The 27,416-nt window shown below is 56.9% G+C and overlaps 1 protein-coding gene across 2 annotated transcripts; it reads right to left on the bottom strand.

The window, feature by feature from the left end:
* Positions 1-413: 413 nt before the first annotated feature.
* Positions 414-27,416, bottom strand: SLC43A2 (solute carrier family 43 member 2). Of its 2 annotated transcripts, none has more exons than XM_083587700.1 (14): positions 27,092-27,416; positions 23,260-23,492; positions 18,492-18,741; positions 17,207-17,262; positions 16,143-16,219; positions 13,134-13,226; positions 11,905-12,038; positions 11,158-11,360; positions 10,230-10,376; positions 8,205-8,349; positions 7,070-7,199; positions 6,488-6,561; positions 4,363-4,486; positions 414-1,734 (listed from the first exon to the last, which is right to left on the bottom strand). In XM_083587700.1, the coding sequence occupies exons 2-14, from the start codon at positions 23,417-23,419 to the stop codon at positions 1,573-1,575; spliced, it is 1,755 nt and encodes a 584-aa protein (XP_083443826.1). In that variant the 5' UTR covers positions 23,420-23,492; positions 27,092-27,416; the 3' UTR covers positions 414-1,572. The 2 variants fall into 2 exon arrangements, with proteins under 2 accessions (XP_083443826.1, XP_083443827.1); XM_083587701.1 differs by having other exon boundaries at positions 26,548-27,126.

Here is a 27,416-nt window from a genome sequence, read left to right as displayed (position 1 = left end):
GGTAGCCACTTGCTCTTCAGGTTCAGAATCTCCCCTCGGTTAGCTCCAGTTTAACTCCCCCCACACCCCAGTGATGAGCCCCACTCCCCACCTCAATAATGGACCACAGCAGACTCCCTCTGCTGCCGCCAGAGCTTCTCTTGGTTAAAGGTTTGCCTCTTCTGCTCCCCTTCCCTGTCTGCATTTCAGAAACAAAGAGGGAGGGAGGGAGGGAGCAGGGTATCACCCCCACCCTTTCTTCTAATAAAGGGGAGTGGGGGAGTTTCAATCCCAGGGAGCGCAAGATGTGGAAGACCCACATCCCTGTCCTGCCCCACCTGAGCAGCTGCCAGTCAGAGCAGCCAACCCTTCCCTGCCCTAGGAGGAAGGCTGTTTTGATGAGAGATTTGTGAAATCAGCACTCAAACCATGTCTGGGTTTTCCTTTCTTTTTTTAAGAGGCAAGACAGCAGGGGAGGAGGTTGTTCAGAACACACAAAACAGGCTGTGTCATCCTTGCCATTGTCACTACGTGTGAGTAAATGGCCCTCCCTGTGGAGTGATTGTCGGCCACCAGGGGGCGCAGAGGCTCCACCAGGCTGCCAGTAGAAGAGGATCAGGGTGAGCCCAAGTACCTTCGGGGCAAAGACATCCGCCACCCTGACCCCCCTTGGCCTGAGAGATCCCCAAATAGCACGGATGGAGAGGGGTGGGCAAGCTTGTGGCATCCCTTTCAAGAAAGGGATAGGGGGAACATTCATCAAGCTTGCCTCCCTGGAGCTCAGTCTAGGCCCCCCCGCCAGCCTATTTATTGCTTTGCAAAGCAGGAGCTGCTCCCTCCCCAGGCAGAGAGGAGAGCAAGCTCCACACACACGCACCCGGCTCCCAGCAACCCTGCAAAATTCAGTGCCAGCTTCACATCAGACCAGCCCTTCTTTGGGCAGCAAGGGGGAGGGCCCCAGCTCCTCCACCACTAGGATCCAGGCCAGCTGGATGTGCCCCCCAATCTTCCTTGCCCCTTCAGTGGCCCAGAGGCAGCCCCTTGCCCTGCAGCAAGTAGCCATGAGGCCTGTCCGGAGCAGAACGAAGAGGTCCGTGGCTGTTGCCCAGGTCAGTCTGCAGAGTCCCATTGGGCTCCCCTCCTCTCCCCGCCCCGTCAGGCTGGAGGACGGACTGGCGTCTGGAGGCAGGGGGAAGAGGCTTGCTTCTGGGCTCCAGGAATGGCAGAGGGCAGAGGTGGGCGGCAGGAGAGCACCTGTGTCCTGCACTGGCGCAAGCTACAGTTGGGGGCAGTGAAGGGGCTCTGCTTTTGCAGACCAGTCAGCGCCCCTGCGGCACCCGAGTCCCGTGAACAAGCAGCGAGGGAGCGGAAGAGGCGTGACGCTGTGTGTGGCCGTTGAGGACTCAGGTGAGGCCCATGCTGGCCCAGCCGCTGCTTCTGCCTGTCTCTGGAGGCTGCTGTGGGGCTGGGCAGAGGAGGACAAGGCAGGAGCTGCGAGGGGGGCACAAGCAGCACCACCAGTGAGTGGGAGGAGATGCTGCTGCCTTTGCCCATAGAGGCTCCCAGCCCAGTCCGGCAAAGAGAAGCCGCCTCCTAGACGAAGGCCTCCTGGCTGGGTGTGCCATTGATCTTGAGGAAGAGCTTGGCATCTTCGCTCTTCTGCTGCTTCTCGCGCTCCAGCCGCCGGCGGAAGAAGATCAGGTAGAGCGGGAGGCAGAAGCCCAGCATGCTCGCCCCCAGGAGCCCCACGTTGACCTGCAGGAGGACAGAAGAGGCCGGCAGTGTCAGCAGGAGGAGGAGGAGGAGGGCAGAGGAAAGGCTGAAGCTCAGCCCAAGATGAGGAGCCTGGTGGCCAGCAGAGGCCCTGCAGCAGGGGTGGGGGGGTGAGGGTAGGGGGTTCCAGCTGCCCAGCACCCCCCTTTGCCCCGAGATCCTTGAGGGGCCTTTGTACAGGGAGCAGGAGGAGGGTGTGGCGATGGCAGCAAAGGAGCTGCTGCAGGGCAGCAACAGAGTATTGGTTCTTGCAGCTCAGCCTGTCTGGAGCCTGATCTGTTTGCACAGGGGCTTCGGTGGCTCAGTGGGAGAGCCCAGGGAGTGCTGGGAACAGGAATGGCCCCAAAGCCCTGCTGCCAGCCAGTGCTGGCAATTCTGAGTCAGAGGGCCAGCTTGGTTAGACTCTATAAGGCAGTAGCCCCCATGATCGGATTCCCCAACACTCAGTGGTGAGGATGATGAGGAATATCACCTTGAAGCACCTGCCTCCCCCATCTTGAACTGGAGGGGAGAGCCTTCTGCAAGCAAAGCGTACTCTCCCTGCCGCCAGGGTGGGGGGAAGCAGCTGAGGGATGTGAGGCCCCCTCCCTGGGTGTTAATAAAATAAATTATTATTATTATTATTATTATTATTATTATTATTATTATTATTTATAATTTATACCCCGCCCATCTGGCTGGGTTTCCCCAGCCACTCTGAGCGGCTTCCAACAGAACACTAAAATACAATAACCTATTAAACATTAAAAGCTTCCCTAAACAGGGCTGCCTTCAGATGTCTTCTAAAAGTTTGGTAGTTATTTTTCTCTTTGACATCTGATGGGAGGGCGTTCCACAGGGCGGGCGCCACTACCGAGAAGGCCCTCTGCCTGGTTCTCTGTAACTTGGCTTCTTGCAGTGAGGGAACCGCCAGAAGGCCCTCGGCGCTGGACCTCAGTGTCCAGGCAGAACGATGGAGGTGGAGACGCTCCTTCAGGTATACTGGACCGAGGCCGTTTACCTGTGCAACCTGGTATGTTTACACAACAAGGCCAGGTGTTGGTTGGAGGGCAGGATCTGACCTCCTGCTCAGATCTGGGCTGGGGGAAAAGAGCTGGAGGAGATCCCATGTAGCCAGGATTTTGCCCCCACCCCACTTGGGATTATCTGCTTGGGTATCATTCGCTGGCCAACAAGCCAAGATCTTCTCGGGGGCAGAGCACTGCCCCTGCAGCAGCCTAGGAGTGTGGGGGCTCTGCTCTCTTGAAAACACTTTTTTGGGGGGGATGGGGTTTTTTAAGGCATTGTGTGGAAGTGGCTCCTCCCCAGGCTGGCTGGTTGCCACAAGAGCTCTGCAAACCCCTGCTGCAGGCCAGCAGCACCCACTGGGGTCTCCCCACAGCAGCTCCAGTTGTAAGGGAAGGAGGGAAGGGGTCTGTGCTAGCCCCAAACCCAGGAAAAAACAGAAGCTGGAAATGCCAAGCAGTTACTGAACTGTTTCTTCCCCCGGGAAGACACAGCGCCCACAGGAAGGAGTCCTCTGCTCCTGCCAGCCTCCCTCTGGCAGCACTGCTCTGCTGCGCTCCGCAACCCATGTGCCCCCATCATGATTTGGAAACAGACCAGCGGCTGCCAGCCAGCCCTCAGCTGCTCCCAGGCAGGTGTCAGGTGCTCTGCTGTCTAAACAGAAAACAACGTGGCCTCTGGGAGCCCAGCCAGAGGATCCAAGCAGCCTCGTCCCCTTCCCAAACAGGCCCTGGAACACCTTCCAGAGCAGGAGCTGCAGCAAAGAGCCCAGGGCGCCCTGGGGGAGCCTGCGTGGCAGAAGTGGCAGACTTGGTCCCATAACCTTCTGCTCCAAAGGAGGAGGAGGAGGCAGCCCCTGTCAAAGGCTCTGCCGTTCCTGCACTGCCAGATGCAGTAAATGCTGGGTGCCGGCTGGGGGGAATCCCAAGAGGGGAGAGTTGCCGCTGCCCTCCGAACCCTGCCTGCTTGGGGGCCTCCTCTCTTGTTGGCACCTGGGTGCCAAGAATTACTGTGGCCACGGGTTTCCTGCTTTTACAAGAGCCCTGCCAACCAGAGGGAGACAGAAGCAGCCAGAATGGGCCACCACAGAAAAGACTTCACCCACACCCACACCCACCCACCCACCCGGTGCGGTTTTCTCCCAAACCAAAGGCAGCTTCTTGCTTCAAGTCTGTGCAGAGGAATGGCCAAGAGAGGGTCTCCTTTGCCTCCCCTCCAACTGCTTGTGCCCACTTAAAGATCAGCCCCACCAGCCCTGGCGTGTTTTCCCCACAGGAGAGGGTGAGGAGTGCCTGTGGCTGAGAAAAGCACCTGGGTGGTGGCATCAGTGCTGAGCAGAGAAACAGCTGGAAGGGGGGAGAGCTATCCCAGCCTTTTGCCTGCTCAGGAAAGCCCCCCAAGGCTGCTTTTGGAATTAAAGGGTTGTCTCCAACTCAGCTCTACTCCGACTAAACTCATTAAAAAGGATAGTGCTACAGAGGCCAGGTCTATTGATTTAAATGGGTCTCCTGAGTAAGATGCAGCTGACTGATTGTCCCTTGCTGTTTCCTCTGCACAAAAGCCAAGCGCTGGGAGCTCCGCTGCGCCAGCCACCCAACCACTTACCCAGAGAGGGTCTCCTTCCAAGGGCCCCATCATGGCTAGGAAGAGGGGCTGCTGCAGGAGGGCAAAGAGGGCGCTGACCAGAGACTGCAGCCCCGTCAAGCTGCCAAATTGCGTGGAGGGGTACCTGCAGGGGAGGGGGGAGAAAGGGGGCAGTCATATTTCTGCACTCGCAGCCTGGCCACGTGGGGCTCCTCCCTGAGCCCAGCCCCACAGCCCATTACTCTCTGGAAGCAAAGGCCCTTGGAGACTTTTCTAACAGCCCATCAGAATCTGAAGGACCAGGCTGAGGAGGCCCCGTCCATATCTGCATTCCAGTCCAGCGGCCAGCCAGGTGCTTCCAGCAAGCCCTGAAAGCAGGGTGTGGAGGCAGAAGCCCCCCTCCTGCCTTATCTTCCTCCCCTGCTGGAGGGCAGTAAATGCCCCTGGGTGCCAGTCACCAGGAGCCACACATGGGGAGGGGGCTGCTGCCCTCAGGCCTGCCAGGGTGACCTTCCCTTTGGAGCATCTAGCTAAAAAACAGGGTGCTGGACTGGATGAGCCCCTGTGGCCGGATTCAGCGCCGGGGCTCTGCTTATGTTCTTCACCGCTGGCGTTAGGGGCACGGAGGCTCCGAGCAGAAAGGCCCCACGTGGCAGACACAGCAAGCAGCCATGAAGCAGGATCTCCCCAAAGCCCTGCCGCTCCCTGGCAATTCACGCTCCTGGCGTTCTTCATTCCAGCCTCTCAGCAGCAGCCTGGGCAATTCTGCCCTGTGCAGAGCACAGCTGGAGCAGCCACAGGGCAGGATGCAGGAGGAGAACTCTGCAGTTTCCCTCCTCTACCTTCAAAGTCTTCAGCAGAACATGGGCAGAGATTATTTTCCCCCTTGCCCAAGGAAAAAGGAGGACTAGATTGTTTGTGTTTGGAAGCAGGGAAAGCCTACAATCCTCAAGAGTCGGGTTTCCACATCATCAAATCCCACAAAAGGCTAAATGCAGAAGCTTAACTGATCAAATTTAGCTGTCCCGAAGGGATGCTTCTGGGTAACGTGCTCCAAGCTTCCCTAAAGCGGGTGGGAGAGGAAGCTAAAATATATATGGCATTTGTGCCCTGAGTCCAGACCTTGGGGCAGATCACTTGCACCTCAAACTAGAGTGCCCTTGGCCAGAAACGACTGCTTTGGACCACAGGCCCCTGGATTTCAACTCTCCACACACCCTGAGCTGGAATGTGGGGCACCTCTGAGCAAACAGAGTCCAGGTTGGGCTACAAGCCTTGGCTCCCTTCCCACCGCCTGCCTGGGCACGAAGGAGCCCTTGAGGAGTGGCCCAGCCAAGCCAGGCAGATCACATCATTGATTGGAAAGTGTTGAAGGCTGGAGGTTGCCAGGAGAAAACAGGAGCCTGGGAAAGCAGGCCAGCGGGCTTCTCCTCCTCCTCCTCCTCCTCCAGTTGAGCAATGTTGAAAAGCCAAGAACTGGAGCTGGACCAACAATTCCCGCATTGATCATCACGTTCATATACTTCTTTGATTAAAAAACAAACCCAAGGACAAAAACACCCAAGTCAGGTCTAGCTGAGCTGCAGCAGCTGAAACCGGATCTGGTTATGGGTTGAGCGTTGCATGCCTGATAGGCAAGACGCGGTTCAGAGGAAAGGACAGCATCCTTGGGCTCCCCCCCAGGGACTCTGGCCTAGATGGGGCTCTCCAAAGGAAGGGGTTGTTGTGGTAGAGAGAAGCGTCTGGGTGGCCTAAGCAGAGGGCGGGATCCCTGGGCTGGGCCTGCGATTAGGAAACTGTTTTGCTCCCACCAGGAATGCTGCAACCAGAGCAGAGGGTGACATCAAATGGGTATCAGGTGCAGAGGAGAGGATGAAAGCATGTGGGTCATGTTCAGCACCCTCCCCTTGAGCAACACCCAGAGAAGCAGGCCGACAGCCAGCAGCCACAGCTGCTCAGAAGCTAATCCAGGAAGGAGGAAAAACATGACCCAGAAACGGGCTGGAAGGTAGGGCAAGGTGGCCAGGGAAAAGGAGCATCCCCAGCCGGGAACTGGGTGCCTGTAAACAAAGTGGGCGGCAGCAAAGCCCAGGCGGGCGATTGGGCAAACACACATGGCCAGAGGCCGGCTGAGGACTAGACTTACACGGCTGCGTAGAGGCCGCCCACGGCAGAATGGATGAACCCTCTCACGATGGTGTGCAAGATGAAGGAGAGGATCTGGAAAAGGGGGGAAGACACACAACCCTGAATTCTCACACCAAGTCACCTTCTGAATGCCCAGCACACTACTTTCCCATCCCTCTTCCCTCTGGGGAGCTTGCAGGGCTGCCCCCTCCCCTCCACAGGGACCCTCTTCCATCCACAGAAGCACTGAAGAAGGATCATCATACTCAAACCCAGAGACGTCCCACAAAGCTGACTGTCAGAAGAGAAAGGACATTTGCACACAACGTGGCCTGATCCAACAGGTCCTTCTGATGGTCTTATGACCAAGCATCTTTCAACTCAGCACATGTTGTCTGCCTATTGGGAGCAGGTGGGGTTGGAGGGGCACCTTGTTCAAACAGGCTGGGAAGTGGGGATCCTGCTCACAGGAGACGCAAGGTCCGCTAAGCCAGCAAACAAACAGGTGAGGCCTGGACTGGCCCCCACAGCACCTCCCGGCCCAGTTCTTGCCTCTCCTGTGCTGAGCCTTTGACAACTGCTCTCCCTGCCAGCTACTCACTTGTAAAGGCAGGTTGGGAATGAGGCAGGTGATCCCAAAGCCCACCAGCAGCAGATTGGTAAAAGCAAAAGCACGGGTGGCGTTCTCCACCTTCTGGATCTGCCTGTCTCGGCGCTTCTTCTTGCTGCCCCTGCAGGGAGAAGAACGGAGGGGGTCAGAGGGGCTTGCAGGGGCCAGTGGGAGATCCGCAAGGGAGGAGGGAGGCCCAGCTCTCCAGCCTTCACTGCACAACAAAAGATGGTGTGAGATTCCTAACACCTTGGGAGAGAAGGTGGTACAAAAAAAGGATCGAATAGATCAGCAAATTAGAGGAAGAGCAGCTGCTTTGCAGGCAGAAGGTCCCAGGCATCTGCAAGGAGGGGAATCCCTGGAGAGCCACTGCTGCCAGTTAGTGTAGGCAGTACTGGGGTAAATGGACTGGGTGTCTGGCGGAGTCCAAGGCAGTTTCCTGTGCTCCTAAGTCACAGTCACAGCAGTCAGGGTCTGGGCAATGTCCCTCAATCCTGCTGCCTGGTGGGGGTCCCTGCTGTGGAGTCTCAGTTGCTTGGCAAAGAAAGAGGGGCCACAGGAGCCTGCCCCTCTTTTCACCCACCATGCCACAAGTCCTCGGCCTTTTCAGGCCTGTGACTCACCTGAGCGATTGGGGCAGTCGCATCTAAGTTGTTTTACCAGATACTTGCAGGGTGTCTTGTGCTGCTGCAGACCCACCTCAGACCCTTTGGAGGGGCCCAAAGGCCAGTGTTCTACACACACACACAAGCCCTGGGGTCATGCCAGCAGTGGGCAGCAGCTGAGCCCTTCCTCCCGGACTGCTGGGAGTCCAGTATCTGCTGGAGGAGCTCAGACGCTCCCCACGCCTGGGATGCCCTTTTCCCCAGGAGGGCAGCTGGTTGGGTGGCAAGCTGGCTAGCCACAAGCCAACCGCTGGCTCCTGGCAAAAACGAAGGCGGAGGCATCTCTTGGTCTTTCTAGGTCAGCCGAGGGCAGACTGTGCTAACAGCCTTGGCCTAGTGACCTCAGACTCCTCCCGTCTGGTTAGACGCCCCTAGGGAGGAAGGAGCTGGGGGTTCCCCTCCCCAGACGGAGGATCCACAGGGCAGCGAGTGCCCTCGCAGCCTGCCTTTGCGCTACTCACTGGCCGGGGGCGCTCCCCTCGTCCGCCTCCTCCGCAGCGCCGTCATCACACTCCTTGAGCTTCCAGTCCATGATGTATCCGATGACGGGGGCCGTCATCAGGCAGAGGAGCTGCAGGACTCCGAAGATGGTGGTGTAAAGGTCCACTGGGAGGGAGAGAGGAAGGGGGACGTCAGGGCAGGGCCAGGCGAAGGCCTGTGGGGTTTGGGTGGCTGGAAAAGGGAGACTGAGAGGGGAGGGCAGCTGGCCAACAAGCAAAGGAGGGGCATTGTGTGTGGTGCCATTTGGGGCAGGCAAGCAGCTGGGATGCATCCCTTTAAAACGGAGGGGACACCTGTGGCCGTCCAGGTGCTGTGCTCCTCCAGCAGCCAGCATGGACAGGGAGATGATGGGAGTTGGAGCCTCTGCAGGGTCACAGATGGGCCTTTCTGTCCTTTGTGTAACACTCCCAGGTCCTGAGCCCGGGCGCCTCCACGGCGGAGGGCTGGTAAACAGCAAGACCCAGCTCCCTGAGGAGATGCAGCCGCAGCCACAGCCCCCCAGGCTGGGGGCAAAGGAGTTTGAGGACACCAGAGCAGAGTCAGGAGGGAAGTGGGGGTCTGGAAGTCCAGAGTGAAGGCCGAAAGGCTGCCCCCCCCCAGCAGAGCTTGCCAAGCAGCGAAGCCCCAAGGAGAGAGGAGAGGTGGGAGGGGGTCGGCCTGGCAGCCGCTCAGCTTCAAGCCCCCCCCCCCCGCCAGCCGCCCGCCTGGCCACTTGCTCGCTCGGCTGCGCTTCCCTTCCCCTGAGCCTCCCTGTTGTTTTCATGAAAGCGCCTCTTGATTTATCTGCCTCGCAGATTCCAGATTTAACAAGCCCAAACTGGATCTCGGTGCGCAAGACACAAATGGTTTCGTCCTGTTGTGCAAAAGACAAACAACCAGCTCATGGAAATCGCTCCCTTTCCTGGCTGGCTCCCTTCCAGCCGCTATAAATACGGGCCTTGAGTCAGCGGCGCTGAAGCTCACAAGCACAACACCCCCTCTCCCCCAGTGACACCCTGTCAGCTGCTGGGCTTCTCCCTTCACTGTGGGGAGGGCGAGGAAGGGAAGTGAGAGCCAGGAAACTCCCCCCCCCCCCAGCCAGCAGCAGCAGCAGCAGCACAAGCCGCAGCTGACCAATTTTTTTCTCCCACAAACCAGAAAGAGTTGTCGGGGCATTCTGGGGAACTGAACTCAGCTACCCCTGAGCCGCGAGACACCCAAGGGTGTCACGGAAACAGGGCTGAAATTAGCCCCGGCATTCAGCTGGTGGCTGCCCTCGTGGAGAGGGGCGTCTGCCAGCCTATGCTTGGAGGCACAACCAGGCCAGCTGGACCCAGCCGGCAGCAGCAGGTGCTGGCAACACCTGAAGACCCAGCACAAAGAGGGGTCTGCAAGGAGCACCTCACAGCGTGGCTTCCTGAGCCTCCCCCTCCCCACCACCACAAAACGCCCTAATTTCACCCTGTGCAGGAACCACCCAGTGGCAAAGCCGTCCTGGGTGGCCAAGATGGCAAGCGCATGTGAGCGCCGTACTCCGCAGTGGAATGGGTGCGATTCCTGACACTGAACTGAGAGTGCTGTGCCTTTGAATGATGGGGCCGTCCCCAAAGAACCCTAGGTGGGCAGAGCATGAATAATAATTATATTATTATTATATAGAATCTGTAGTTTGTTGGCAGTGCTGGGAATCACAGTTTTGTGAGTAGCAAACTACAGTTCCCATGACTCTTTGGGGGAAGCCATGACTGTTAATGTGGCATAAATGTACTTTAAACGTATAGAAGGTGACCCTAGAAACTGTTGGCTTCCAATGCTTCTAAAGGCCCAAGGACCTCTTGGGAGGCCACCGACAGATCAGGCGGCTTTTTATTTGAGAAAGAGGCTTGGAGAATATTTCAAGGCACAATTCCGTTGGCATGAGGCTGCCCGGCGGCTGACTCTGTGCAGCCAGGGCAAGCGCTGCTCTTCCCTTGCAAGCTGCGGGGGGGGGGGGGAGCTGCACCCACCTGTCTGCAGATCCCCGTCCACCAGGAACTCCAGGATGTTGTTCATGGCGCCCATGTAGAAGATGAGCCTCAGCTGCGTGACGCACATAGTGACCAGGCTGAGCAGCAGAATGGGGCTGAAGACGCTGTGCATGAAGGACGGGGAGGCTGCGGGGGAGGGAGGAGGGAGGAAATAAGGAAGGGGGCTGGTGGCTCCTTGGGACACGCCAGTTGTCCCCCGGGCCACTTGGCCAGCACAGGGTCACCGAGGCAGCTCCTGCTAGCCGGGGCCGCCTGGCCATCCCAAAGAACACTCCGCATTCATCCTGCAAATGCGTAGCCCCAGATCACTCGCCGGGGCTGGGAGGAAACAGTCTGTGCAGACATGGCTGGCCAAAGTGTGTGGCCCACACAAGTGGAGGAAGCAATTTCCCCCTGTGCTGTGCGTTTCGTGATACTGCTTTTCATGTTGCTATAAGCTTTGAATTTGGCGCAGTTTTCACTAAGATTGTGCTTGTTTTATTTCTGGACACTCTGTTGGGGACCAAGTGGGGCTTGCTGAATATCAGCACAGACAAAGGAAGTGCTCCACCATCAGTAAAGGTGCAGACAACCCTCCCCGTGTCTTTCATGGTTTGGTCAACTCCTGCCAACCCTCTGGAAAGAGAGAGGGGAATGGCCCTGGGGCTGAGCAGGGGGCCATTTGCTCCCTGGGGGAAGAGGAGGAAGAGTAGACCATGGCCCTTCCCAGGACGCCCCCAGTCCTTCCTCCGAGGGAGAACTGAGGGGGCAGCTCACACTGGACTCTGCATCACCAGAAACACACAGCAGTAAGACAAAGTTGCATTTCCACGTGACGGGGGTTGGCAGCCCTAACAGCTCTCTCTCTCACACACACGTGTGGGTCCAGGAAGAGACAACCATAGGACCATCTTGCTGGTTGCCCCACCTGCGCTGTCTGGCTCGCACTTGACTTCCAGGTCCACGGTGGAGAGGCAGAGGTTCTTGCTCTCCTGCAGGGCAGCCACCTCCTTTGGGTTCTTCATGGAGCCGCCCACACTCAGGCGTCGGCCCACCGTCGTCACCTGCTTGTAGAACTGCTTCCCGGTGATCTTGTGGTCGAATCCCAGCCAGCTGAACTTGATCTTCACCCTGTCCAGTGGGAAGAAAGAGGGCAGAGGAGGGTTGGGACGTCTGTCTGACCTGCTGCCCTACTTGCAGCATCTAGGCTGGGCTGCTGACGGGCACCTGGTTCAAGGGAGCATCTGCCCCGGACTGCCTGCAGGGAGGCGAGGCGTCAGCCGCTCCGGGACCACCAACTTCTCATTTGCTGAATCCCACCCCAAAAGAGTGGTGGTTTGGAAATGCCCTGCCTGCGTCCCCAAACACCCACCCACCCCTGGCTGGCATGAAGCTCTGGAGAGGCCTTGCTCATGTGTGCAACACAATACCCTCAGCATATTTTACTTGCCATGTTTTTCGGGTGGCATCATGGAAGTAATGTGGAAATGGCAAGCTCCTGGTTTTGCAGGGGGTGAGCTAGATGGGTCCCTTGCAATGTAACAATTCTACAATTCAATGCACTGTGGTGGATGAGGTGAAAAATTCCCAGGAAGGGCCACCACACAAGGAAAGCCTGGGGGGGGGTCTCAGAAGGGCAGCCAAGGGTCCCCCCAACACACACAAGAGGCCTTACGTGTAGTCCATGTCTTCTGGGCCTGGGAAGGGTTCAAGAGGCCAGTTGAAGAAGCAGTTGAAGAAGACGAGGCCGGCACAGCAGGCCCAGACAACCAGGATGAGGATGAAGGAGACGCCAAAGTCATAGATCACCTGGAGGGGCAAAGGGAGGAAAGGCAGCCATCACCAGCCAGGCCCTTGGGGGGGGGTCACCAGAGGTAGTGACAGCAGCAGGACCCCCTCCTGGGGGGACTGGGGGGGGCATCTCAGGTCGAAGGCATTTGCCATGGAAGAGTCCGGGTGTCAGAGCAGAAGCACAGAAGATGCTCCATCTATTTTTCTGTCATGTAACTCTGCATCTTCTTGCAATGAATTCCGTAAGTCATCACAGTCAACCTCAATGGGAATGAGACAAATGTATGGGGGGGGGCTATCAAGAGGTGTTTGATAGCGAAACAGAGCGGCCCCACCAGCCGAGGGGCCCTTTCCCCAATGCCAGAGGTCGGGAACGGAAGGGGAGAGTGCTGGGCCTGCTCCCCTGACCTCCTGCTTGGGGGTTTCCTGTCCCATGTCAGGCATTAAGGCCAATTGCACAGCTCGTCCGGCCAACAAAAAGCATCTTCCCACAGCTGGCATTTGGGAGTCTGGGGATTTGGAACTGGATTCTGCACCCGCTGCCACAAATGTCTTATTTCCGTCCTGCTTTTTCTGTCCATCAGTTTGCAATAAGAGGCCCCTGGTATAATGCCCTCTTTCCTGCAGATTCCTCCATGGAAAGACAAGCTGGGCATGGCTGCCTATTCTGTCAGCCACAAGTGGGTTAAAAATATGAATTCTGCTTATTCTCCTCCAGTTTATTTGCATATTTTAAGCAACCCCTTGGTTAAGGGGACCTTCACATTCTCATCGTGGGGCCAGCAGAATTCTAGGAAAGCTCATCTCACTTCACGGTGGCATTGAGGTTTTGGGGGCTCAGTAGCAGGAAGCTGGCAGAATGACTGAAATGCCAAGGCCAGATACTGAGAATTCCCCCATTGCTCTCTCAACAGACGGCAGCCTTGGTGTTTTTTTTAGGGGGGGGCAGACAGTCGCTGTAGAGAAGCTGGAGGAGCTTAAATACCTCCCCCAGAGAGCCCATCCCTGCATTTGGCAAGGGACCCCCCCCCAGCAGCGTCACTCGCCTGCATCACTGGAAAAGGACCCCATCCGCCTCCAGCAGCAACAAGCTGGAGCTCCCAGCCAACATACCTTGACTCCTGGGAAGGTCACGGCCGACGAGGCATAAGAGCCAATCATGAGAGCGATGAAGGTGGAGCGAAGGTCGCCAAACATGTTGGGCAGCTGAAAAGGAAGGAAGGAAGGCAGGAAGAAGGGGAGGGTTAGGGCAGGTGGGCTGTGTGGAGAGGAAAGGAGCCTGTTTACTCGGGAGCAGAAACCAGGGGGGCAGGAGGGGGTGCAGTTGCTGCCAGGCTCATCAAGAGGCTCCCTAGGGTAGCTTTGGGAGGGAGGTCTCCGTATCTTGTGGTATCCAGTGCTGGAGGCAGATTTGCTTTCCCCCTTTTAAAGAGTTAAAAGCCGTCTGAGAGCCTCATAACCCCCTGGGGTCCCCCCACAGTTTGCAGGCTTTCTGGTACCATTTCAAAGGCCTGCAAGCCAAGATAGGTGTCCAACCAGCAAGAGGAAGCCTCTCACAAGCCCTTTACAGCCCCCTCAGAGCTGGAAGAGGTGGCTTGCCAGGGAACAGGAAATTCATTCATTTATTTAATTTGTACCCCGCATTTCATGTGGAGATCACAGGACGGTTCACAATGTGAAAATACAAAACGAGAGCACAGTGCCCCCAAAAGCAGCCAGCCCTGCAGGGTCTGTCAGAAGCCACACCAGCTACAGCCAGCAAGCCTGACTACCATCTCCCACAACTGGCTCAGCGGACAAAGGGCTTTGCAAGGCTTGCTCTCTGCACGCACTCGGCTGCCCTCCACAACCCACCCTGGGGCATCCTCGGGGGCCAGGGCTGTCCCTTGACACGCAAGCTCAGAATATCCACTCAGCACCCTGGCAACATGTGGGGCAAAGACTCTTCCGGGACATCAGGCTTTCTGTTTCAAAGCCTTTTCCCTCCAGGATCCAAGTGAGAAAATGCCACGGCTTGTTTGCCTGCAGAAGGCTCTGGGTTCAAAAAAGGCAGCTGCCGTCAGTCAGAGGAGAGAGCCCAGAATGAGTGGTGCAAATGCGCTGACTCAGCGCAAGGCAGTTTCCCAAGTGTCACAACAACTCTTGCCCTGGGCTCACCCTCGTGGGAAGAAGATTGCAAAGGCCAGGGCAAGTCTGTGTGGAGGCAGCCGGGGGCAGTGCTGACGAAGTCACCCTTCCAGGCTGCCTTGCCTGCCAACAAAACAAGACCTGGATGCGCACGTACGTCTCAGGTCTTGTCCTTCCCCAGCTGTGGCTGAATGTGCTCTGCTGGGTTAGGCTGCATGCAAGAGGCCCAGCGAGAAGCCGGGGGGGGGTGTTGTCCAGCCAGCTGCCCCCACTAAGCCTCTGAGGAAATGGCTGGCCAGCCTGGCACTTGACCTCTGGAAGCACACACCAGCCTTGACTCAGAAACACAGTCCAGCGGAACGTTACGGTAAAAGGGACTATTTCCTCCATGAACTCCGGCGCCCATTTTGTGCCTCTCTCAGCCCCACCCTCGGCCACCCTGCAGCTTCTGCACACCAAAGGCACCAGGCACACTCGCTCCCTCCAGCCCTGAGAGTCTGCAGTGGGACAAGCATCCCTCCAAGGGGCCAACAGGAGAAGGAAGCACCACTTTGGAAACAGAAAAACAGCTCCCGCCCTTGCCCTGTCTGGGCAAACAATGGCCAAGAGAGAAGATATCTTAGCCTTGCATGGAAAAGAGAAACCAAGTTGTGAAAGGAACTGGCCAGGAGGGGGGGGGAGAAGTGGGAGACTCAGATCTTCCCTGCTCACTCAGCCTTCCCTAGCCTCCAGATGTGTTGCACCATGGCTGCCACCTGCCCCCACCGGCTGAAGAGACATTTCACTTGCCGCCCATTTGAAGGGGACACAGGCAGGTGCCAGGGAAGGGGGCAGAGACTATGATGTTCTCCACCCTCCCCCAGCTCAAGAGCCCCCCCCCTCAACATGCCCAGAGAGCTCTGGCTGCTTTTTCCAAATGCTGCCCGGGCTCCTGTTGCAGCTGCCTGTTTACAGGGCTGATGATATTCCTGCTGTGAGGATCTCTCTAGCAGGAAAGGGGGGGTGGGCAGTGATGTGGGGGGGAGCTTCCACCTGGCTCCATCCCTCCCCCCCCCCCGCCTCTCTAGCTGCAGCGCTTTGGATGCAATGCAGCAGCCGGGTCCTTAAATAACCCCAGAGCAGAGGAGGCGAGCAGCTTACAGATTTGTTCTGCGTTCAGAGAGGGGAGGGGAAGAGGAAGCCGGCTGCAGCCGCATCCTGGACTGCACTGCAGTGCTGTACGCCACCCGTGGTGGGGGGAGGCTGAGGCCCACCCCTGCAGGAGGAGAGGTGCTGGGGGGCTCAGGGCTGCCTGGAGGGAAAGCACCCCAGGTCAAACCTGCTTGAGCCCCTCCAGCTGCCAGAAGAGGGTCTCTGGGAGGCCATCCTGGGAACCGGAAAGCAGATGGTCTCCTGGGTTTAGGGACCCCCCCCCCCATGTCCCTTCCGCTCAGAGGAAGCCCTGGCTTGGAGGGAGCACACAGCCTGGGTCCAGGCAAAGCCCATTCAGGATTGGAAAAACTGACAACTCCCCCCTCAAAAAATACCCCAATATCTGCTCTCCAGACTCTTTCACAGCCAGAGTCAATGGGTGCTGTGGGGGGCCAGGAGATTTGGGAACACAGAACCTCCCCCCGGCAGCCCGTTCCTGTTCTCAACCCAGTTTCGGGCAGGGGACCGCTTGGGGGTCTGTAACCACATCTTCATTTCCAAGAGACTTTGGTGCAACAAAACCACGGGTGGGAGGGGTGAAGGGAGCCTGAGAATGTGCAAGATTCGGGAGAAGGAAGTGAAGCCTTCAAGACAAGCGGAAAAAACAGCCCTGGGCACCAGACGCCTCCACTTCCTCAATGAGGCCTCAGTCCCGGCAGATTCATTCGCTCTTCCCATTTTGAGGTCCCTGAAAGGGCTGGAGGGGTGAAGGGGAGGCCAGGCAGGGACTCTGGGGTGGGGGGCATCAGCTGCCAGGTACAGGGAGCCCCTCCCGTCCTCCCAACGCACTCTCTCTGCACTCACCGTGAGCGAAGTAAAGGTCATGCACATCCCCCCAAAGCCATTCAGTGCCAGGGACATGAAGATCAGCACCGACAGAGCTGAGGAGGGAAGGAGGGGATGCAGAGGTCGTCAGTGGGGCAGTAGGCCCACCAGCAAAACCCTCAATGGCCTTCTAGCTCAGCCCCAGCTTTGCGAAACAGGGAGAGGGCCAGATCTGCCAGCCCCCCAGCTCCATCCCACACAGAGTGCTGAGATTCCTTTTGCAATGGGACATTCTTCCAGGGACTGAGCGTGAGACCTTCTGCCCTGCCACTGAGCTGTGGTCCTTCCCCCAAAGTGAAGATTCTAGTAGTCCTTGTGGTTCTAAATGCCTTTTACTGCAGGGCCATGTAGATGAGCATCTGCCCAGACCAGCAGCAGTTTCTCTGGGGTCTTCCTGATGCCAGCAGCTGCAGTGACCTGGTCCTTCTGTAACCGCAGAGGTGGCTGCCAGGGCTTGAACCAGGGACATTGTCTGCTGCAAAGCCCCCCAATTTGGGGAGGGCTCTCCCCACGGACCTATAGCCCCCTCCCCACAAAGTAGCTTTCAGGCAGGGGCCTCTCCTTCCCCTTTCACTGGAGATGCCCAGGACTGGACCGGGAAGTGCCGTACCCCTGGGTAGATGTGCCCTTTCTCACATAGCTGGAGAATAAAAACCCCTCAACTCTCAGCTGCTGCCATGTCTGATCATTTAAGGCCAGGGCAGCGGGGGGGGGGGGGGCTTTTCACCTTCAAACATGGCTGAATTCTGTCCAATCAGCCTCACCCAGGATGGCCAATGCCCAGGGAAGATGGGAGCTGTCGTTCAGAAGCGTCAGGAGAACCGCAGGCTGCTCACCCTGGATTCAGGCAGTGCTTTTAACCAGCTTGGCTTCTCAAGTGCCCGGCCCCCCAAAGACAGCCAAGGCCACAGAAGGGGGAGTCCAGGTTGGGGGCAGGACTGGGCACAAACCCAACCCGACAGCCCCTGGCCCACAACAACCTCCCCTTCCCCTAGAGACAGGGGTCCCGTCCCCTGTCCCCCCACAACCACTAGGCGACTTACAGTCCGGGTTGCTGGCTCCATAGGCGATCATGACGCAGGAAACAGAAAAACAGGCGCTGCAATGGAGGAAAAGGCAACTGGTCACAGGCTGGCAGAGCTTAGGAGAAGGATTGATGGGGTGGGGGGCATGTCTGCCTTGCCATGTCTGTCTTAGCACAGGGACACCTGAAGCCAGCAGATATGGTTTTTCTGCCTTTGTCACTTTTTCTGATTTCCTCCCAATTAATGGAGGCTGAAACAGGAAGACAGACTAATACAGGCTTCCCTCTTTGCCCCTCATTCCCCCTCTTCCTCTCTGGTCTACTTTCCAAGACATCCGTGCTGGATCAGGGCAAATGCCAAACTTGCAGAGCATGGGGAGCCCCACAGGCCCAACGCAAGACAAAGGGGGGGGGGAGTGGTGGTGGTGGTGCCAGCTGAGTCCAGTAACACCTGGAGGACACAAGGTTGGGGGAGGCTGGCCTGTTTGCAGGTTCACCCCCAGGAGAGATGGACGCTCTCCCTCTTCTGCTGCAGAGAAGGGCCAGCTTTTTACCATTGGTTTGCTCCTGCGCTTTTAAGAGCAGCCTGGCCAGCAGACATCAGCAGGTGGAGCTTCCCACAGCCTGGAGATGAGCAGGACTGCTTCCTCACCTCTGCAGACCAAGCTGCAATGGTGGTTCTCCCCACACCCACCCCAGGCCACTGATCCTGCAGGCTGCTCTTTATGTTCTCTATATGAGTGATCCTTAGGCACTCATAAGAATGTCAGAAGTAGCTGGAACAGGCCAAAGGGGACCCGCCTGGTCACATCCTGTCCTCACAGGGACCATCCAGGCACCCCCAAGGGAAGCCCCATAACAGGGCTTGAGCGCAACAGAGACTCCTAGCAACTGGTACTCAGAGGCAGACAGCCTCACCCAGCGAAAGGCAGTACACAGCCACACTGGCCACTGGCTAGCAGACATTCCTGCCCACATTCCCCTTATCCTCTTCTAAAGCCATCCCAGTTGCTGGCTGTCACTGCCTCCTGCAGTTGGGGGCAAAGCAAAGGCTCAGGCAAGGGAAAACACACACAAACACACACAAACACAAACAAACACTCAAATCACAAACACACACAAACACAAACAAACACTCAAATCACAAACACCCACAAATACCCACAAACACCCACCATGCGCTAAGGACCAGTTCTGCTTCGATTCAGGAAACCTCCAGCTTGGAGCCAGCAGGCCTGGTCTGATGCGCGGGGGGAAACCCTCGCAAGACCCCTGCTCAGGAACCCAATAGCCCCCAGCCTCACCTTCCCAGCAGCCGCAGCTTGCGGGGGCCATACTTGTCCATGACGATGCCCAGGGGCAGGGTGATGGCGCTGAGCAGGAAGGAGCCCACGGTGAAGGCGAGGTTCAGCATCTCATCCTGCTCCTTGCAGATCAGCCAGCCGTTCATGCGCACCTCAGGCTCTGGGGCCGCCAAGGCTGCTGCCACCGTCCGGTTGCCCATCGCCAGGGAGGAGTTGGCGGGACTGGTGTGCGCCGAGCTGGTGGAGTTCTCTGGAGGGAGATGAGGGAGGTCAGCCCAGGCAGCAGCAGGCGTCGCAAAAGGAAGGTCAGCCTCTCAGGGCCCTTTGGGATTAACAGGGTGGCTGTAGCAGAAAACCTCCAGCGGCCATTAGGAGCAGAAAGCCATCCAGCGATCCACCTGGCTCAATATACTCTGCACGGACTGGCAGCAAAGGCTCTCCAGGCATATATAGAGGGGCCAGAGCTCAGGGGTAGAACATCTGCATGGCATAGGAACACAGGGAGCTAGAGGCCTCATACAAAGTCAGCCTAGCTCAGTGCTGCCTACACTGACTGGCAGCAGCTCTCCAGGGTTTCAGGCAGGGAATCCTTCCCAGCCCTACCTGGGGATTCAGCAGGGATTGAACCCAGGATTGTCTGCTGCCCCTGAGCCATTGCCCTTCCCCAGGCAAGAGACCCTTCTCTGCCTGTAGCTGTGGGGAGCTGCTGCCGGCCAGTGTGGGAAATACTGAGCAATATGGACAGACTCTGTTCAATCACCCAGTCTGGGAAGTGCTGCTGCTGCTGCAGCTGTGAGCTCAGAGAAGCACAACACCCACACACCCCTTGCTCAGAAGCATTTCAAACCCAACAGCTGGCTAATGCCCACCCACCCCTTTCCCCCACCCCAGCGAGGGAGGCCTCTATTGCCAATGGCTCTGTGCAAATATTAACTAAACTCGCAGACACGCTCCCTCACCTGGGCACCCGCAGAGCAGCTCAAGCACGCAGGGCCTGGGGGGGGGGTCCTCTTGACCGAGAGGGAGAGGCAGGAAACAGGTGGAGGGGGAAGGTCAGACTCTGCCAAACTGGGGGGGGAGAGGGGGTTCAGAGAAAACCACAGCAGCCACTGGCAAGGGAGGGGGGCTGCCAGTTGGAGGCTGCCTGTGACCTGAGCTCCCTTGGCTGCAGCTCAGTCACACCAGCTGAGCGCAGGACTGGCTTTGCAGGAGCAGCTGCCTCACCACAAACAGGGGACTGTTTGTAGTGGAAACACAGATTCTGGCAGGGGACACTTTGCCATGCCCTTGAGAAGCCCCGGCTCAGGTGACAGGCACTCCTACCTGGCATGAGGGCATCGAGGGCACGGAGGATGATCAGCCCAAGGACCTGCGGGCCAAGCTGGGGTGGTGGGGACAGCTCTCTGGAGCCAAGGTGGGGGTCTGAACAGGAACACTCCCTACGCAGCAACATTTCGCTGCAGGCCCCACTTGTGCAGGAGCTTGGCTGCCATTCTTAATCCCACCCAATCCAGTCTGGGCCCTTTGGTGGTCTTTCACTGGTGGTGCCACCTTCGTGCTCAGCCCTGGCTTGTTATCCCTCATTTGTTAGCCCCAGGCCCAACCAGGAATCTCCTTGGGGGTGTCTACTCCTCAGTCCTCTTTCCCTGCAACCCACTTATTTCATACAGTCTGCATAGAAGCAGAAGGAGAGCCCTGAGCAGCAGTTGGATCAGGCCCCAGGAGGCCCACAGCGCCCAGCCCGGTGCCCCAAACAGCTGCACTCATGGTTCCCAGCAACAGGCATTAGTGGGGTGCATTTACTGCTTCCAAGAGGGGAGGGAGTGCACAGCCATTGTGGCTTAACTGGCTCCCTGTCCACCAGAGAGGGGTTCCCTCTGCCCCACGGCTGCCCAAGCTCTCCCGGGAGTCCTGGGTGGGTGTGACTCAGGCTACACGCAAGTACAAACCACCACAGACTTCTTTTACATAATGACAACAACAGGTGGAGAAGTTAAGAGCCAAGTTCCAGCGGGTGACTTCAATGAAAAATACACTGGTTGGGGGGGGGAGGACACAGCAGAGTGCCCCCCATGAACAGCTCCCCACTCTGCATTCTGAAGGCACCAGGATGTTCAGTCTCCATCATCCTGCAGCTAAGAGGATCTCAGGTAGCAGGTGATGCAGAGGGCTTAGTGCTGAGACTCTGGAAGCCGGGGAAGGCAATAAACCTGAGCTGGCTGGATCAACAAACAGCCTGCTGAGAGGTCGGAGGCAGCTTGTGCCGTTTTCCTCCCACAAACAGAATGTCCCCCAGCCGCAATCCAGGCAGGCCAGGCTGCAGCCTCCAGGCAGCCTCTTTGACGTTCATTAACCCAGGAAACTGAAGGAGAACAGGGTGATCTCAGCCGCCTGCCCAGGGAGGGAAGGGCGGAGCGAGAGCAGACACGGGATTTGCACAGAGCAAGACCCTTCTCTCCTCCCCCGCCCAGCCTTCAGCTCCACTCTGGAAGGAAAACTCAGGCAGAAACAGCAGCAGCAGCAGCCCTAGACACCCAGATAAAAGCAGATAAGGGAAGCAGAGTCAGCAGGGAGAAGATGCTGGCTCAACAGGTTACTAGGGCAACGGGTTAGTGGGGCAACCGATTAAGACTGGGGCAGAGTAGAAGGAGCGGGTGAGCCAGGTTGGGGGCGGGAAGGGTCCCTTCTCTCTAGGTAGAAGCTCCCCTCTGGGGGTGAGGGTGAGAAGCCAGCACCCATTCTGGTGGGTCCAGAGTCCCTCCTGGCACAGAGGAGGCTGAAGATCTCACAAGGAGCCATGTGCCTTGCAGCACAGCCCCACACCAGAGTCCCAGCCGAGGAATGGGGCTCCCTTTGGCTGTGACCCCACACCTTGACCCTTGCTCTCTGGACTCCACCCCTCCTGCCCTGTGCCTTGGCTGCCTTGACTCAGCAATCTCAGTTTCTCTTTTCTGGCAAAGGGAGCCTGTTTCCTGCCTCCAGGAGCCGAAGCAGAAGCAGCCACAGAGGGCAGGAAACCAGCCCGGAGAAGAGTCATCCCTTGAGGGACCGCCCTGGGCCTCTTGCTCTCCACCAAACCTCTGCCTGGCCCTGAATGGGGCATCTCTTCAGACCCAGTGAAAGATTGACTTGGCGTCCAAAGGGCAGTCCTGACCAAGCCAGACAGAGCAACAAAGAGGACACACACACACACACACACAATGCTGGGCACCCGCAAGAGCCCCAGGAGGCTGCCAGCTTCCAACAGACTTCTTTGGGTGCTGCCTCCTCTTACAACTGTTGCTCCCAAGGACGGGGACCAAGGACAGCCCTGAGATAGCAAAGGCCAGTCTGTTTGCCTGCCCACCAACTCAACTCCTGATCCAAAAGGCAGCAGGATTGCCCCACTAGCCCAGGGCTGGCCGGCCAGATTCATCACCAGAGGCCACCTGCAGGAGTCGTGGCACCATCAGGGGCAGGAGAGAGGCCAGGGCCTGAGCCCAGTCAGTAGCATGAGCAGAAAGGGTGGGGTGGGGAGTAGGCACAGCAAGGTTGTCTTAGGCCTGACGTTCCCTAGACAGGGAGGGGCACAAGACCACTAATTCCAGAGTCCAAAACTACTGAACTCCACCACCCTAAACCGGAAATGTCTCCTCGGTCATTACTGAGCAATAAATGGCAGCACCTTTTTCCAATTGCAACACAAGGCATTTTTTCTGCAGATTAGCAGAAGTCTTCTGATAAGCTTTAAGGCCGTCGGCAAATATGTAAGCAGCCAAGGTGGGGAGGGGGAAGGAGAAGATGCTGTTTTAAATAAATCTCTCCTGGCCAGTAAGGTCTGCTCCAGCCTTAGCAGGAGGGGAGCAGCAACAGAGTCCACCTAATTGCTCCAGTGTTTGCTTCATTCCCCCCCCCCCCACTCTGCTCGCAGCTGTTAATCTTTGGCAATCATCTAGATCCATTTACAAGCTAATCATTAGATGTTGCAAGGGAAGCGCCTAGAGAGGAGCCTGGGAAGCTAGGAAAGGCAGCCCGCCTGTGAAAGGAGAGAGAGAAGAGAGATAGGAGATCCTGCTGTGCGACACTGGGGGCCACTCAGTCCTGGGGGTGGGGGTGTACGGGGGGGGCAATTTCCTGGCAGTGACTGGCCCAGTGGGCAAGGGGGCATCACAGCCTACGAGAAGCCCAGGCTTGAGAGGTGGGCTGTGGGAAACGCTGGTGAGTTGCAGCTCTCCTGGCCATTGGCCACGTTTGCTGGGGCTGATGAGAGTTGCAGTTCAGCAGCCTCTGGAGAGCCACAGGCTTTGCCTGCTCCAGATACTGTAAATCCCTTCAGGAAGTGGGGAAATATGTGGCATGTGGGGATGCTCAAAGGCACTCCTCCTACTACTCTAAACCACCCGCTCCTGCCTACCTGGGATGTAAGGAAATCCTTCCAAACTTAGTTTAGAGAGAGGGTCTTCTTCTCCCACTGGTCAGCCTGTGGCTCATGCTCCACCCCGCGCCCCCTGCCACATCCAGCACAGAGCACGGCACTTGGACACGCAAGACACGCCCCTTTCCCAGGCCAGCTTCCAGCCTGGCCTGCAAATGCCGTGTCCAGTTGAGCTGGTTCAGAAGCAGCTCCAGCTGGCCAGGAATGGAAGTTTGTTCCCAAGGCCTGCCTGGCAAATGCAGAGGGAGGAAGCAAGGTCAGCTCTGGCCAGAATCCCAACCTGGTGGCATAAGCGCCTCCCCCAGCAGCACATGCGCACTCCCAGGAGAGCGGGGAAGCCATTTCTCCCCTTACCTGGCGGGGGGCACAAGTAGGAGTAGAAGCCCTCGGACTTGAGCATGATGAGGAGGGAGCCCCAGCCCAGGAGGACGGCAGAGAAGAAGAGGTTTTCCACCACGGCCGTGCAGGCCATCCACCAGCGCCGCCGGTGGGCCGTAGCCAGAGTGGGAGCCATGACGACGGGGAGGAGGGCGAAGGCGAGGACGGTGGGAGGCAAGCGGGGCCTTCTTCACGTGGGCTCCTCCAAACTGCAAGAAACAGAAAGTGATAAGTGCTTTGGCCCTGGGAAAGCTCCCAAGTGGTCTGGAGCCACAGGAGCAGCCACCTCCTGGAAGAGGCAGGTCCCAATCACACTCTAAGTGGTGAGAGGAGGAAGACCAAGGAGACACAAGACCCTCAACACACACGCCTGCCCGGCCACCATGAAGAGTACGAGTAGCCGCTTACATTGAGGGGGGGACAGAGGATGAGGGAGAAGCACCACATTACAAAACATCACGGGGGGGGGGGGGACACAGCGTTAAATTCTAGGTCAGGGAATGCAAAGCTCTGTCAAGTTTTAATTGGGCTTTGAAAATTAAGCAGAATCCAGATTCAGCAAAAGGAAGCAACTTTTGTGGGGCGCAAAATAAATTGAGTTATCCTCCAGCCCCAGTGGCAGAGAAGGGAAGCAAGACCCTGAAAAGTCCTGATCAACCCCCACTTGACTAAGCCATTTCTCTGATGCTAACTCCTGGGGTGGGGGGAGGACTGACTGGGGAAGTGGATTGGGGGGGGGGGCTTCAAGGTAATCTCCCCCCCCTTCTCATCTCCCAGGCATATCAGACAGGTGGTTTCCTATCCTTCCTTCCACTCTGTCTCCTCTGGTGCCGTTTTCTGCTTCTTCTTTTTTAAAAACATAATTTTTATTAACAGGCCAATCATATCACATTATTTCAAATCACATTAATTCCAAATTATACAGCCAAATTTTTCAATTTTGTTGGGGGTACCCATACATCAAGCTCCGGACGAGGATCCAAACATCACTTCTATTACTGCTTTAATTAAACACCGTTTTCTGCTTCTTTAATATTTGTTTAACTGGATTTATTTTCAATCTGTGTTTTGTTGTGCTGTTGTGAATTCCCCACCCACCCCCTCATAATTTGGAAGCATTTTAAAAGCAGGGTATACATAGCCAAAATAAATATAATAACAATTCACTCTCTCTCTTACTGGACTCACCCCTCTTGTAAAACCAGCCAGAAATGCTGCAAGAAGCAGCCCCTTGAAGCTCCCTGGGGGGCCACTGGGAGCAGCTCCCCAGCTCAATTAAGCTCTCCATCCCCGAAGCCTTTTGGTGGAGAGGAGGGGGCACTTGGTGGCAGACACAGGTGCCCCACCCCACCCAGGACTGAGGACCAAGGATCTCCATGGGGCTCCATGTCAGGCGATCTGTGGGTGGCTCAGTCCAAGGCCATGATCCGTGTAAGTGACTCCTCACCCTGTACCTGTTGCCATTTCCCCTTCTCTTGGCTCAGAGGAAGAGGCAACAGCCAAGGCAAGGCAGAAGGGACAGAAAATTCCAGTGGCAAGTTATGAATTAAGAAGCCAGACCGTGGGGTCAAAGGGCGTTCGCCCGGGACGGGTGAACTTTTAGCAAAGATATGCAGCGTATTGGAAAAGTGGAAGGGAGCCAAGGAAACTTTAAAAGAACCAGGAACTGCAGGCCCGGAGAGCATTGCTGAAGCGTAGGAGAAGCAAGCCTCACCTGGCAGCTCCTGCAAAAGAGAGGCCAGGCGCTGGGTGTTCTCAAAGTGTCAACAAGCAGATCGATAAGGGTCATCCAGCAAACATGATACCCCTGGACTTCCCAAAACATCTCCACAAAGTAAACTCAGCAGTGATAGGATTAAGAGGAAGGTTTCTCTTCCAGATAAACAACTGGAGGGAATAATAAATGGGGAGTTCTCGCAATGGAAGGGGGAAGAAAGCCCAGGGAGGGGGGGTCCCTCCAAGGATCATTCTTATTTAATTATAATTAAAAAGTCAGTTGACTTTTACATGCATTTCAAGACAGTTTACAAACACATCACAGAAACAGGTACAAATAGTTTTGAAAGCAGTGCTAAACCAACTTCTGAATACAGGGGTAAAAACAATGGAAAATGAGCCCCTGGAGGCAGGCAGAGATCTTCTTCCACCCAATATGGGGAGTTGTGCTTTTGAACATGCGACCAGGACTTGGGGTGAACAGGGAGGTGGCCAAGTCTGCTGATGGTACCAAATTATCTAGGGTGGTTAAAAACGAAAGAGGAATCTCCAAAGATTTCCAGAAGGATCTCTCCAAAATGGACTTTCAAATACAAGTGTGGTTTTCTGTGGTGCATGTTTATTGGGTGGGGGGTGAAATTCTGATGGGCCACTATCTGAACGATAATCTTGGTCATTTTACCCATTGTTGTCTTTTTAATTGTATATATTGCTTGTTTTATGTTGCTGTGGCCGTTGGCTAATGCGAATAAAGTTTATCTATCTATCTTCTGATGGGGTATGAACTGGCTGTGGTCATTTAAGGAATATTCAGAGCACCTCTCCACAGCTAACAGAAGCTTGCGGAGCAAAGGAGGTGGGTGGTTTAAAGTGTGGGAAGGGTTAATCAGTGGGGCACTGGGAACCCAAAGCCCAGTCAGCAGAATAGAGCCCCCATCCTAATTCTGAGGTAAGTGATGCATGTTGCTTCCTAAATTGTGGGGGGCTCCCATAAGACCATGAAGTTAGGAGTCTAAAATTACGCAATTGCACAACTAGGGGTTAAACCCCACCCCCCACACAGCAAAATGGCCCCAATCCAAATTGCACCCGGAGACAACTATTTAGAAGCAGAGAAAAAGAGCCCTCAGAATGCAGCTGCAGTTGAAAACGGGAAATTATTAGGCAAGCCAGAGAGAACTGCCCTTGACTCATGATGCCTTTGCATAAATCTGTGGTGCAGCCGCACAGATCTGGAAGCTAGAAAGAAAAGAAAGAAAGAAAAAGAAAATAAATTGCAGAGTTGGAAAAGGTTCATAAGCGTGCCGCCAAACTGATCCAGGGAATGGACAGACTCCCCTATGAGGCAATGCTGCTTTTGGGTCTTTTTAGTTTAGAGAAAAGATAAGAAGAGAGATCACAGAGGTGTGCAAGATTATTCCTGGTGTGGAGAGATAAAAGTTTCCCCTCCCGCAGGGGCCACACAATGAAGGCAGAAGAGCAGGAGATTAGGACAATCCAAGAGAAGGGACTTCTTCGCACACAGCATCCAAAAACTCTGGAACTCACCATCACAAGATGCGGCAATAGCTGCCAAGATAAGATGAATTCGACAGAAACTAGATGTATCGAGCGCAATCAGCCAGGATAAGGAAGTAAAGCCTCCATGTGCTAAGGCAGTGTACCTCTGAAGATCACATGCCTGATTAGGGGAAGGCTGCTGCCTTCGCGTCCTGCTTGGGGGGCGCCCAGAAAGGACCCCCCCCGCCGCCCAAAGAGATGCTCGCTCGGCAAGGCTTCTCTCCTCCCCTTTAGCAAACAAGGGGGCACCCCCATTCCACCAGGACACCCCCAAGAGACGCTGCTTAGGGCAGGGCCACCCCCCAGCGCCCCACCGGCTCCCCAGCCTGGAAGTCGAGTCCGGGACGGGGGTCCCACCTCATCCCTAAGCGAGATGGGGAGAGCGCGGCGAGGGGGCTCCGGGGTCCCGAGGAGGACGGACTGGCGCGGGATCCCCCGGAGGAGTGCGACGGGGCGCCCGGCTCGGGGAGGGCCAGCCGGGCAGCGCCCCTCCGCGTCCCCGGGCGCAGCCGGCCTCCCGCGGCTCCCTCACCTACCGGTCGCGGCTCCTGCTGCTCCGCCGCTGCTTTCCTGGGCCGGGCCGGCAGCGGCTCCGCGCCTTTTATGCGGCCGGAGGAGCAAAACAAGGCGGGGCGCTGATTGGCGGCGGCGCAGCTAGAAACAGGCCGGGGACCAATCAGGCCGCGCCCGCCCGGCGACGGGGAGCTCGCTCCGCTACTCGCCGCGGGCAGCCCCGCGGGACAAGGGTGCCTCTGGCCATGCGCAGAGCGGCTCTCCCGCGCGCGCCGCCCAGGCCCCGGAGGGCCGGGGAAGCGGGCCTCGTCGCGATGCCTCCGCCCTCCGCCCGCTCGAGACTC

The sequence above is a fragment of the Podarcis filfolensis genome, assembly GCF_964270895.1.
Source record: "Podarcis filfolensis genome assembly, chromosome: 15".
Classification (NCBI taxonomy): Eukaryota; Metazoa; Chordata; class Lepidosauria; order Squamata; family Lacertidae; genus Podarcis; species Podarcis filfolensis.
Note: the sequence above shows the minus strand (reverse complement) of the source record. Positions and strands in the feature narration are given on the sequence as shown.